The 13,354-nt window shown below is 37.7% G+C and overlaps 1 protein-coding gene across 2 annotated transcripts in view; it reads left to right on the forward strand.

Moving 5' to 3' along the window:
* SLC2A13 (solute carrier family 2 member 13) overlaps positions 1–13,354 on the forward strand; it is a 169,355-nt gene that overhangs the window by 67,083 nt on the left and 88,918 nt on the right. For both annotated transcript variants that reach the window (XM_056341392.1, XM_056341393.1), the window contains exon 4: positions 10,279–10,387. In XM_056341392.1, coding sequence (XP_056197367.1) covers positions 10,279–10,387 — 109 coding nt within the window. The remainder of the gene's footprint in view (positions 1–10,278; positions 10,388–13,354) is intronic.

Here is a 13,354-nt window from a genome sequence, read left to right on the forward strand (position 1 = left end):
TGTAGTAGTCAGTGACCGTCCAAGAAGAATTTCCAACCACCAATGTTATGCATCTTTCTTGACTTGTTCTAATATGTGCTGTATTACTTTTACATCATGATGGACAGTAATGGGAGTCTTCTCACCATTTTCTTGAGCTCACTTCAGCAATCATTTCAGGTCCTCATGTTGCAGCAGTTTTCTTATTAGAATGAGATTCATTCCAGTGGGGGTAGGCAGCAGGATTTAAATCAGGGTATAATTAGATCTTATCAGTTGATAAGATATAACAGGAGCTGAATACATAAAACCACATCCTATAATCTCAACAAAATTGCAAACACAAAAGTTTGGGTGATTATTTGTACATACAGTGACATGATCGACAAGTATAGAATCACAGAGAGTTCTCATGCAGGCACATCTTCTGCCAGTATATATAAGCAAAGTTTCAAGGGTCTTGGCTTTCCTGGGCCGTTGACAGACTAGTTGAACATAAAGGATAGTGGGGGAATGTGACAATAAAGTATTGTGAAATACTTCGTTATGTCTGAAACTCCAGAGTGGCTGAAACAGAAAAATTCACGTAGGCTGTATTTGAATCCTCCAGAAATTGGAAGATTTGGAAACCGTTATGAATATCAGCTTTTCATAATCATTAGTTCTCCTGATAAAAACACTTCTTAGGTTCATAGCCCAAGAGATTATTATCTGTTCTGTGCATTTTTGTTTTTGCTACTGCAGATTATATCTTGCTGGAGCAGCAATTCCAAATCAACCAACTGCTGAAGTATTATCACTGCCTGAACTACTAAAGTGTATTTTAAATTATTACTAGTTCAGCCAGTGATAATACTTCAGCAGGTGGTTGATTTGGCCGTTTGTCCCTGTCTTCTGGATCGCAGACAAGAACCATACATCCACTGCACTGTGGATTTTTCACACTTCGGTAAAAATGGCCATGCTGTGTCAGACAAAGTCTGTCTCACCACCATTCTGTCTTGATAGTGGCCAGCGCATGGTGGTTCATAACCGTGCTTTTGGGTTTGCCTCTGATATTTTATACAGGCCTTTTTCTGTCTTATCTTGGAACAGCCGTGTTTTCTATGCACGTTCATTTTGCCGCTTTTGATTTTATGAAACTTTTGTTGTAATCCTAGCCCCTAATGGTTTTTTTCCTCCAGCTTGAAAGACAGCGTACTTGATTTGTTGCTTTCATCTGGAGCTAGAGCAGTGGCCTGTTATGCTAATGAAGGCAGAATCATGCTAAACAGAGTGTTAATATTAGCTTGTTGTGAATCCAGACATAAGTACACTAATATGGCATAATTGTACATGCATTTAGTGCCCAAGGGCCTAGTAAAAATAATATTACTACTTCTGTATGTTGGAACTGTTCCATTAATTTGATTGTTCTTTTTGCCTTTTTCTCAGTCTTTCCTCATTTCTACCATATTCCTTTTTTTGACATGAAGGTGAGAAAGCAAAGAGGACCAGAACTCTTAACAATCATAGGATGGTTTGGGTTGGAAGGGACCTTCAAAGATCACCTAATCCACCTCCCTGCCACGTGCAAGAACATCTTTCACTAGACCAGGCTGCTCCAAGCCGCATCCAGCCTGGCCTGGAACACTGCCAGGGATGGGGCAGCCACAGCTGCTCTGGGCAACCCGTGCCAGTGTCTCGCCACCTTCATATGGAAGAATTTCTTCCTTGTATCCATTCTACTCTATTCTTTTATAGTTTAAAGCCATTTCCGCTCGTCCTATTGCTGCAGGGCCTGGCAAATAAGTCTCTCCCTATCTATCTTATAAGCCCCCTTTATATATTGAAAGGCTGAAATAAGGTCCCCCTTATTGCTATTTTACATTTCATACCAGTTATGGGAGTTATCAATTAAGTATCTTACACTTGCTGATTTCAATACTGATTTGTATTCTCTGCAGAGGTTATAAATTCAGGGTAAAAGCTGTCAGTCTAGTGTGACTGACAGGTTCTTTGTTAATGAAGCCTAGGACTGAAATTGCAAAAAGTGGTGGATCTGTTGGTGGTGGCATGGAGATGGCTGAGTTTTACAGGATTTGTATCTAAGGATGCTTTTCAATCACTGTTGTTTAAGATAACTGTGAAAACAGTACTATTAATACATATTGGAAAGCCAGTAAGGTTTTAACAGAAGTAGAAAGAAGTGCACTATCATGTAGGGTCATGAATAGTCTGTTAATTCTAACATTAAGGGTTTTTTTTGTTTTGGTTTGGTTTTTTTTTTTGACTACTATGAAGTCATTATTACTGGTTGTAATAACCAGTACCAGCACTAGTAGTAGAATGATGTAGATTTCATGTAAGGATCATTTAGATGATCTCTGAAAGTTGCCTAATCCAATCCCTCAACAAAGCAGGATAACTCAGAGCAGGTTGCTCAGGAAGTTTTTCAGCAAAGTTTTGACCATGACCCGTCTGCATATCTCTTTCTGTGCTTGACCACTTCCATGGTATGAAATAAACAGACTTCACACCTGGTCCAAATTTTCTGCATTCCAACTTGCCTGTTTGCCTTTTGTCCTACCCCAGCATACTTCCGAGGAACCTGGGTCTGTCTCCTCTTTGACCCTCTGGTGGGTGGCTGTAGACAGCAGAGGCTTTTCCCTTCCCCTTCTCTTTCAAAGCTGAGCAATCCCCGTTGTTTCAGCATCTCCTCGTATGTCGTGTGCTCTAGCCCCATCCACCTTGGTGGTTCTCCTCCAGGCTCACGCAGCAGTGTGTGTGCCACTGCAGCTGGGGGTCTTGCAAGTGCTGGGTAGAGGGAACGAACTGCTTCCTTGACCAGCTGGCAGTGCTCCTGCTCCTCCTCTCAGGATGCGGTCAGCCTTCTCTGCTGGAAAACATGCTGTTGTTGAGTGGTAAAGGTTGTCTTGGAGCCCTTTGTGTTTATGACAGAAGGCTAATACTAAAACGTAGTAAAGGAGCTAGTACTCTTAGATAAGGTATGATCTTAGGCTTCGTTTCAGTGAAATGTTTTAACTGTGTGTCTCTCCTGTCTTCAGTGGAACTCAGCTTTGAGCTCAAGTTCAAATGCTTCAGGGTTTGTTGTTTTTTTTTTTAAATAATGTTGAAGCACATTCTTTAGACTTACTATTTTTAGCTTCAAACTGGTCTGCTGTGCTGTCATCTATACATCCATTGATGGTGCTGTCTTGTTAGGAAGCCAAAGTTAAAGTATTTTAACGTACAGTGACTTTTTGATTTTTCTCCACTCTGATAATTTTGGAACCCAGCTGAGCTGTGCTGAAATGATATTGATTTCAAAACAGGTTTTTAAAGCTGTTTTAACGTAGACTTCATCTCTAATTTAACTACTTTCCTTTTTCTTTTTTATGATGCTCTTATTCTAATGGCATCTGAATTTTAAGAAGTGAGAGGAGTTTTTCAGGCCCCCTAAATAAATAGTTCTTTTAAAATTTTTTGAAGGAGAATATCAAAACTGAATGTGCTATTAATAAAGTGTTTTTTTTTAAAAAAAAAGTGAACATGCAACAGATTGTATTCATAAATTCCCATGGGGACTTTAATTGACCTCCAGGCTCCTCTCTCAGTTCTGTTAAATTATCCTTTTTTCCCCTTCCCTTCTGGGAACATGCTGTGTCTCGTTCTTTTGGAGACAAGAAGTAGAAATTTGTTTTCACTGTTAAACTACTGTCTTAGGGCAGGAACAGGGATATTTCATTTGGAAACAGAGGATAGAGGGGGAAAATAGTATCAGTACAGTAAGATTTTTTGGCAGAAAATTGCAAAAAAGGTAAGGCTTGAGGAGTGTTGCCCAGGAAATAAAATGCAATAGCTTTATAGGTGTTAATACAGTAACAGCTGGAAAGATCAGCTTAAGACTAGGCTACTAACTGGGTTGGAGGGAACTCTGAATTATCAGCTTTTTTTGATGCTCTTATAATTGAAAAGCAGCACCAAGATGTTAAAAAAAAAAAAAAAAAAAAAGGCACTCTTGAAACTTCCCTGACTACAATTTTCTTTTAAGTGTCTTTCCTCAACTTAAAATGAAAGAAAAAAAGCTTTTTAATACCAGATTGCTAAATGCTCTGCACTGTATTTCATTACTTGATGAGAGAGTGGGAAGCTCTTCAGGCTGTTAAAATGCTTGGCTTATTTTGGTTGTGCCTGCATAATGCTAGCTACATTATCTTTCCTCGGCTGCTTTCTCCAGCTCTAAGTGAGGGTGACATTACTGTTTCCTATGTGAAGTGGTTCTAGAGCAGACCACAAAAGGAAATGTTTGTTTGCTAAAACTATATTGCAGGCTCTAGGTATGCACAAGTCCGCCTTAATAGCTACTGTTTTATTTCTAAGGTGCTTGCCACAGCTAGAAGGAAGGCACAATGTATCCTTGCTTTTCTCTGTCTCTACACAAGTTTTCCTACCAAAGAAACAGGTAAACCTTCCCCTCCCTCATTCCCACACTCCACAGGTCTGGCAGCACCTCACTGGGGTCCCTCTTCCACCCGCGTGGACTCTCATGGGTCGTTGTGGCTGCTTCTCTCAGCTCCTGCTGGTACCATGTAAATGGCCACTCTTTGTTATGTTTGTTTGTCATGGTTTCTCCAGTTTTAAAGAACTTCATTATAGTCGTTTCTGTTTCCTATAAAGAATGTGTCATACAGAGCCAAAACGCACTCCAGTTTTTGCTTCCCTGTGTGCCACTGCTGCTTGTCCTATTCAAAGGTATTCTTAACTACTGCCACCTTTGTGCAAGTACTCAGTCATATAGATTTTCCATCACCGAAGCTTTATACCAAAGAATGTGGTATCAAGGGAAAGATATTTTTTTTTCCTTTTACAGATAAAAAGAAAATTGCTTTGTTTTCATGATTCCCAAAAGACCTACTCAACTTGCTGTCAAAACAAAACAAAACAAAAAAATCTTTATTCTTAGAGTTTCTGTTCCCAGTGTGTGGATTAAAAAGCTCATTTGGAGGGATCATTTATTTGAAATCTAGGTTTCCTCAGCAAACAAAAAAGCCCTTTCAGTTCATCTAGGCATGGAAAAACTCCTTACACTACTTAGTTCTTTAGAACCATAGTGGTTATGTCTAATTAGCTTTTATTTGCTTTTAGAGCAGGCTGTCTTGTTATACCATTGGATATATTTGCTGTGGAAACCTGAAAAATAGTCACTTATTAGGCAAGCTGACAGTCTTTTCTCATTGTTGGCTCATTGGGTGCTATGCCTTAAAAAAGAAAAATAAATAAATAAATAAAGACTCAAGCAAGCAACCGTTTGAGCTTTCTCAGAGGATTAGAAAACTAGATGAGGTAGGGAGGCTTCCTGTAGTGCTGGGGGTGGTTCTTCCAATGTTACTGGAAACATTGTGAGACAGTGAGGAAGAGCGTGGTATTTAAGTAAAACTGGGTTTTTTTGTGTCTACTCAGGATAAATCAGTTTTGATCTTAAAGCTACTTCCATTTGCTTGTGATTTGGTAAATTTTACAGAAAAGAAAAATGAATGAAGTTGCTACTTTAGAAAATAATCACGTAATAAGCTAGGAAAGCAAGAGTATTTGCTTTAGTATGTCATTTATATGCAGAAACTAATAGCTAGCTCCTGCTTTAGAGGAGGAGTCTTAGGTTGGGGAATGTTCTGCAGATGATAGAGACAGCTGGGCTGGAAGCTGGAAAGGCAAACCAGTGAAATGGTTTCCCTCTCTGTTTTTTGTTACCCCAATCACCAGCCCTCATTTTTTTGTCCCATTACTGACTGTAGAGTGGTTCTTTGAAGATGTATCTAGATGGAAGAGAAGGTTTTGACTCTCAATAGGACAAGAATGGGTCCAAGAAACTAATTTGAATGTTGAGCTTAATTGATGCTAAACTGATGAGTGACTGTCTTGTGGCTTGACTGAGCCTGCCTTTTTGGAAAAAGTCCTCTACAGCAAGAGCGTAAAGTGCTGGCAGGAGCCCTATGTAGTTTTAAGCTGTTGCTACAAGCTGTTACCTACATTAGCTGGCAAAAGAATGTTTGAACCTGCAAATGACTTTGGCAGGGCCCAGTCTTTAACCGTAGTTTCCTGGCTGTGAAATTTTGCCAGGTGCTGTACTAAGAATTTGAGGGATGGGGGATCACCGGGCTTCCAGGCACCAGATGTCTGCCTGCATTTGCTGGGGGATGTTTAGGTTGGCTTTATATCTATTGACAATATTTTTATTTTTCCGGAAGTGTATGCAGTACATTTTCAGAAGGAGATGCTGAGACATCATTAATACCGGTTCTGCTTTTTAGCTTTCATTATTTAAAGTCCTTTTAGAACTAAAGATTTTTTTGGTTTTTTTGTTGTTGTTTTTGAAAAGTATCTGCATCTCTTAGTTGGTAGTGGATCATACCCAAGCTCCTATGATTGCCACACAATCCATTTTACCTACAGAGGAAAATCAGAATGCCTTACCAGGTGATTCACAATTTTTAAACTTGACTGACTTTGTGAGTTAGACCTAGTAATAAGAATAACAGCTAAAATATAGGAAGCTGCTATTAAAAGTTTCAGATAATCAATGTAATGTTTGGAAAGTATTGCTCGCTTTTCAGAAGTAATGATTTGGCAGGAACAGCTCTTGCTCCGTCCCCTGTTTAGCTCAGTGTAATCTAATAAGGTTTTTTTGGATGTGAACCCAAATTTCCAAATCTTTTTATGGCCTTTTGTTTGTAACCATGACTGTCTAGTTAGGTGGACAGTTTAGACCAGGCTAAGAAAAAGCCAGTTAGGTCACAGCAATCCACTTTGTGTATCACCATGTAACGTCACCTTCTACAGCAGCAGTATCTGTATTTTTCCATTGCTCTTTATCTCTTGCTGCCATTTTGCACACTCACTAGAGCAAGCTGCAGCTGCCCTTTACTGTAGCATATTTTGAACTCTTGTAAACATATACATTAAGGAAATTTAGTTCAGATAAAGTAATTATCCGAAACCGCAGCATAAAAAGTCCAACAGAGTCTAGTCACATTAAATTAGCCATAATATTAAGAGGTCTCATCCTTTTGACTTCATTTTTATTCATGGATTAGAAGAAGGAAAACAAACATCTTGGTGGTTTCTCAAGTTCAAGTGAAGTGGTTCAAATGCAGGAATGTTTCTAAGTCTCCTAACTGAATAGAAAACAACAGCAATTAAGGCAGAAGTATCACAAACACAAAATACCGCCTTTTGGAGACAAATATCTATTTTTTTCCACTGTAAAAATGCCCAAATGTTTCATTTTCTTTAGTGATGTATCTTTTGCATCATCTGTTTGCCTCTACTTCTGTAAGCAATTAAGTTGTTCCATTTTTTAAAGATCTAATGATTTTACAATTTTGTGCTATTCTAATCTATTGTAATAACTGACAGCAGATGTAATGGTTATCAGAAACTCCTGAAGTACAAGTTCCATTTTCAGAAGTTATTTTCAGAAGAAAAAATTATGTAATTCTGAAAACTTGTTTTGCTTTTCATTTTTTGGTTTAGACCCATTCTCTGTTGTTAACAATCATGTTTTGCCTAGAGTTGTTTATTTTTAAGATGTCTGTAATATATGAACTCAACAGATGATGTATGGCAGCACTGAAGATAGGAAAACGCAAAAATAATATAGTTAGTTTTAGGGCTAGAGAATTTCAATAAAAAGTTTCACACTCATTTTCTGTTTTAAAAACAGACATCTCTCAGCCAAAGTCCTTCAGATTTTTTTTAGTGCAGTTTGTAAAGCTCCTTTAATATAGAGATTAAAGATTTCTTTTATTCCTTTCATTCCATTTATTGGTTTGTAAACCTGAAGGCTGTGAATTTTATGAAAGAAAATCCTTTAATTTTGTGCATGTCTATTGATATGTGCTGTTGCTATGGTACAGATTTGGAGTGAAACTTTTAAATCTCTGAGTTGAACCACTATGATTATTTTTAGCATAATTTTTCTGATACAATTAATCAGAAATATGAAAAATTCCAAGTACTTACAGAATTTAGCTGATTGGATGCTCTAAAGATCTGAAGTCTAAAGTTCTGAAGTAAAGGTCTAAACTTTACTACGTGGTCTTAACATTTCTGCAGGGCCCCCCTTCAGGCATACAAACCGATCTGTGTGGTGAAGTTCTGTTGAGAGTTCGTGACTCCCTCTGAGCTGCAAGCCATTGTCTGAGAACAGCTGCTTTAATTTCTGAGCCATTCATTTTAATGCCTTCTTTCCAATTGTTTTGTACAATGCCGTATTGTGAATAGAGTTTTATATAACTTTCATCAAATAGCTGAGTGGATCAGGAATTGTTAAAGACCTTGCATCAGTTCCTTAGGACATTTCTGCTTCCTTTCCTAACAGCCCCTGCTGTGGAGTTCCAGCTTATTCAATGAGCGCAGTTATTGATGGTGGACTTCAAGATTTAGGTTGGCTGTAAGGTCTTTTCAAGGAAAAGATGGATTTTGAACCCCATTAAGGACTTAATAAAAAGTTTATGACAAACAGACGATCTCTCATAGGCTTTCAGCAGCCTGGGTTCATGACAGACACTACAGAATTAGTTGCCAGATAAAGGTTTTTAAGCCTAAAGCCTCCGTGCTTAGGTGTGATGCCAAGTAGGAAGCCCTGAGGGCTGTTGCTTGTGAATTTAAGGTTCATAGTTGCATTTGTTAGTTAATCTTTTTTTCTTTGTGAAGCTTGGAGGTGAGGAGAAATCCATGAATATGTCCAAGCAATGGACTGCTCCTAGATAGCAGCGAGTGCTGGTTTTGTTGGGTTTCCACCAAGGAAATGCCATTTTAACTACTGAACCCTTTGATACATTTGTCTACCCAGTGATGATATATCTTGCTTGAGAATATCTTACCAGATAACATAGATTGGCTCTGTTTATCTGTCAGTTGATTTTACTCAGAGGCATTTTGAAGGTAGCGATGTGGCTATGTGGCAGGACAGGTGGGACTCTGTACTGTCAGAATGTTAATGTTGCTTGGAGACCAGCTGGAAAATTTTTCGGGCTGCATTCCACTATTTATAATGAAGAAGCAAAGTTAAGTGAGGATACAATGGAAGATATGAGTTTGAAATACCGTATTTTTTTAATGCAAGTAAGTTTTTCTTAGGCAGGTCTGATTATCTTTCAATGAAGAAAAAGTTATTTAAGCCCCCCTGTTGAGTTCCACTTTTGAAGCTGTTCACATATCGTCAGTTTTCTGAAGTTTTAACTCTCTGCATGTAAATTGTTCTTCACTAACTGGCCCATATAGGTTTTTGTGCTGTATCCATACATTTAGTATTTTCTGTATGTTTGGGAAAGACTTTGAAAGTATAAAAATTTAGATCCTCTTCACCACCCTTTTTTTTTTAAAAAAAAAATATTTATGGCAACTTTAATTTATGGTCTTGACTTACACATATTGTGATCTATATTAGGTGTTCTGATTGGGTATGCCTGATGTGATAAGCGGTACAAAACATAGGATTTTTCACCAGACTATGTTCTGCACTAAACATCTCTCTGGGCAGAAAGAAATTCAAGTGAATAATGGTATCAATATTTTTACATTTTTGCCTGATATCATATAGCCTTCTGTATTACTTTTTTTTGTAGGATACTTTGAAAATCAAAAGTTAACAGAGAAGAAAACTTTCTCTGTTTGCCAGAAATTTTTGTTTTTCTCTTCATTAGGAACTGTTTTCTGTTTTTTGAACGCAGCCTCATACCATTGCTACCAAAGGTGTGGAACAAATTTAATTAATTTATGCTCCCTCTGCTGGCCTTATAGCTCAGCAGAATAGATCTGTCCCATACCTTCAGAGTACCCACACTTGCAACCGGTTTGTGGAAATTGGGTCTTTGGAGGACTAGGGAGAACACTATCAGCAAGACCTAGATCTTCAGCAGTGAGTAACTGCATTTCTGAAACAACCTCTCAATAACAGTGGGAGCTTCCAGAAAGGAAATAGCAACGTTACTTTGTGATAACTGAATACATTCGGATGGAGCAGATGTGCAATCTGTTAGTATGATAAAGCAGAGCTGTACATTTGCCACCGGTAGTATACACTGTGTTTCGGGGTTTTTTTGCCTGGGCTTCCTGAAAATCATCTTTGTAGTAAAGTGCAGAAAAGCAGAACTGACATGATCCAGTTCTTAAAAAAATAATTTAAATAATCCAAGTTTGTTTGAAACTAAGGTGCAAAGCCTGTTATGCCTGGGAACATTGTCTTGATAGCAATCACTTAAGAACTATTATGTATTCTTTTGTGTTTTTTTTTATTTGTTGTTTGTTTTTTTTAAGCTGGACCTGTGATCTGCAGAATGCTAACATACCCTCCAACTCGAAGAGCCTTAATTGTGGGTTGTGGTCTGCAGATGTTTCAACAACTGTCAGGGATTAACACCGTCATGTATGTATTTACTGCTTGCTTCTCTTTATAAAATATTAGAAAAAGACAATTAGACCAGTAGCAGTTGTAGATGGGCTTCTGGACAAATCTGAAATGTAAAAAATTGAGTGTGAAAGCTGGAATGCTGGTTTGGAATCCAGATATTGACATACTTGTTGTCTCAGAAAATTGCTACAAGAGGATGTTAGTATAAGGGCAAACATTTATATACAGATGGGAATGCAAACTGTACTCTGGGAGATGCGTTATTTTATGTTAGGCTTTATGGTTAAAGCTGTGTATGTCTAGGCAAGAAAGTACAGTTATGGTTTGCATTTGTGTGCAAATAGATAAAAATACGGTGAGGGTTAGACTGTTGACCATGTAAACAAGATGGAACATTACTGCCAAGTGCTAAAGGAGGTAAGATGCTGTGGGAAGAAACATTTCCTGTTATTACCTGATTCTGTTGTGTGTATGAAGACTCAGTAAATATAGAGTGAAGAACAATATATTGGATTTTCTGATAAGCAGCCATCTCACAAGAGAAGTAGCTCTTGAAAAATGTGCAGTGCACAAGACCTAGTTAAAATGAAATTACTGTTGAGCTACCTTACAAGGGTAACCATAATGAATACCATTTCCGTATTGTTTTAAGAGCAAATGTAAAATATATTGCAGTAACATCTTACAGAGAGAGCTATGCCTAAGGGAGCAAGCTTGTTAGGAAATCATTAGGATAAAGATTTTAGTGATATCAAGAGCTACCATATTAAATGTTAGAGTAAATATCTGCCATCTATCACAAGGGGGGGAGGGGGAACCCCCAAACTCAGTCTTTTGAAATCGCAAAGGAGGGAAATCTGTAACGGGTAAAAAGAGACTTTATTACAGAGAAATTGTAACCAAATGTGTCAAAGGTTTGGATGCAAAACTGGTAAGATATGCATAAAATGCAGAAGGCAGAGAAAGAGCTCTAAGAAATTCTTCAGGCACATCGGAAGCAAGAGACCTATTAGTCTCCAGGCCCAGTAAGGATCAAGACATTGTGAGAACACTAGCAGAAGATAGGTCTTTAGCACCAAATCTTACAAAGATTCTTTTTAACTTTGTGTTAATTTTAGACAGTATACGAAGCTTGAACAGGAGCTTACTTAAGATGTCTCAGATGGTCTGTTTCAAATTCAAGTGTTATGAGAAGAACTTTTGGAACAAGCTGATGAAAATGAGTAATAACGAATTGCCTGGACTAATCAGGGTACACCCAACAGGTCTGGAGTAATTCGAATACATAATCACTGAATTTGGAAATGTAGCATAATCTGCATGAAGCTACAGCCAGAAAGCTTTATTTCTGTCCTTATAAAAATTAATTAAAACTGTCATATAATCAAATAAGATGATGTGTGGTTATAAATATGAAAAGTGAACATGTACGTGGAGAATATAAAATAATAAAGAAGAGCCAACACGATTGTTGTAGACAGATTATACCTTGCCGACTGGTTGGATGTGACTTCATGGTCACATTAGAACTACATAGCCCATGTGAACTAACCATCCTAGTTCACGACAGCTGCTACCAAAGTTTCCTGAAGAAACCAGATGGTCACAAAGGTAAGAGAGAAGCCCTCTCAGGTAAATAACTTTTTAAATAGGAGGGAAAACAAGGATAGGAATAAAAGATCAGTTATCACAAGTCAAGAGTAGGCTCCTACAGGGATTTACAGGGAGTTCTTTCCTGCTTTAGTAAGTCTGTGAAAGGGGCCAACCAGCAAACTAACAGCTTGTACTCGTACACCATTCACCCTATTAAGACCCCAAATCTGTGAATGTGAACAGTTGTGGGAAGATAATACAAGATAACAAATTAATAAAATAGTAAGTGCATTAACTATGCCATATTATATAATAATGCTTGCAGGAGGAAACTGGCAAACTAACATGCATGGCAGTCTAAATTGTTTCTATTCAAAAAAGAGGTCTTGAGGTTGCATTATAGTTCTATACAGACATCGTGAAGACATCCATGACTGATCTGGAATAGTACAAACAATTGCAGGTGTCCTTTCTTTTAGTAAGGATAAACCAGATTATATATGGGGAAAGAGATACTTGTATTTGAACAGGACGGTTAGGACTCTGCAGCTTGGAGAAGAAACGAGTTCAGAAGAAACACAAGAGGCGTATAAAGCTACTAATGTTATAGATAAGATGGGGAGAGAGTGATTATTCATCGTTTCTTATAACACAGTTCCTAGCTCTTACCCAGTAGTAGGTCTAAAATAAACATTTTTGCATTCATAATTACATAGTGGAACTCATTACCACAGGATGTTACAGATGCCAAATGTAAAAGTAAGTTTATAAGTTACTTCGGGAAACTTAAATAATGAACATTATTAAAAGGTTATTAAACATGATGTGGATGCAGCCTCTGGCCCAGGACAGTCACTCTCACATTTTTGTTCTTACTGTTTTAGGATGCCTTATTAGACCACAACAAAAAATTGACAGTTCACAAGGTTTACGACACTGGCAGGTTGACTTTTGTTTGTTTAAACTTTATTTTGCGTTTTAAAATCTCAAACTCCTTTCTATGTAGGAGGCTTTGCAAACAGTTTGGAATTGACCTATTTTGCTTGTGGATGTGTAGGAGGACAGAATTACAACTATAAAACATAGTTGAATCTTAGTTTTAAAGTAAGAAAATGCCTATAATAAACACACGAAGGCACTGTTGTTAAAGGACTGGCTTGTAAACCATTTTCAGTATCCAGTATATTTAAAATAATCCAGTATAACGAAATTTTTAGTTGTCAGATATGCGAGACAAACATTTTCCTATGAAGGGACATTTTTCAAATGTAAGTGAGCAGCTGGCTATTGATGGTTTGCTTACGTAGAAGTTGATGATTGCTTTTTAATGCAGTAATTAAATGGTACCTTAAGGAACTGTCAGATTGTATTAACTCTGCAAACACTTTT

This window comes from Falco biarmicus, chromosome 5 (assembly GCF_023638135.1).
Source record: "Falco biarmicus isolate bFalBia1 chromosome 5, bFalBia1.pri, whole genome shotgun sequence".
NCBI lineage: Eukaryota > Metazoa > Chordata > Aves > Falconiformes > Falconidae > Falco > Falco biarmicus.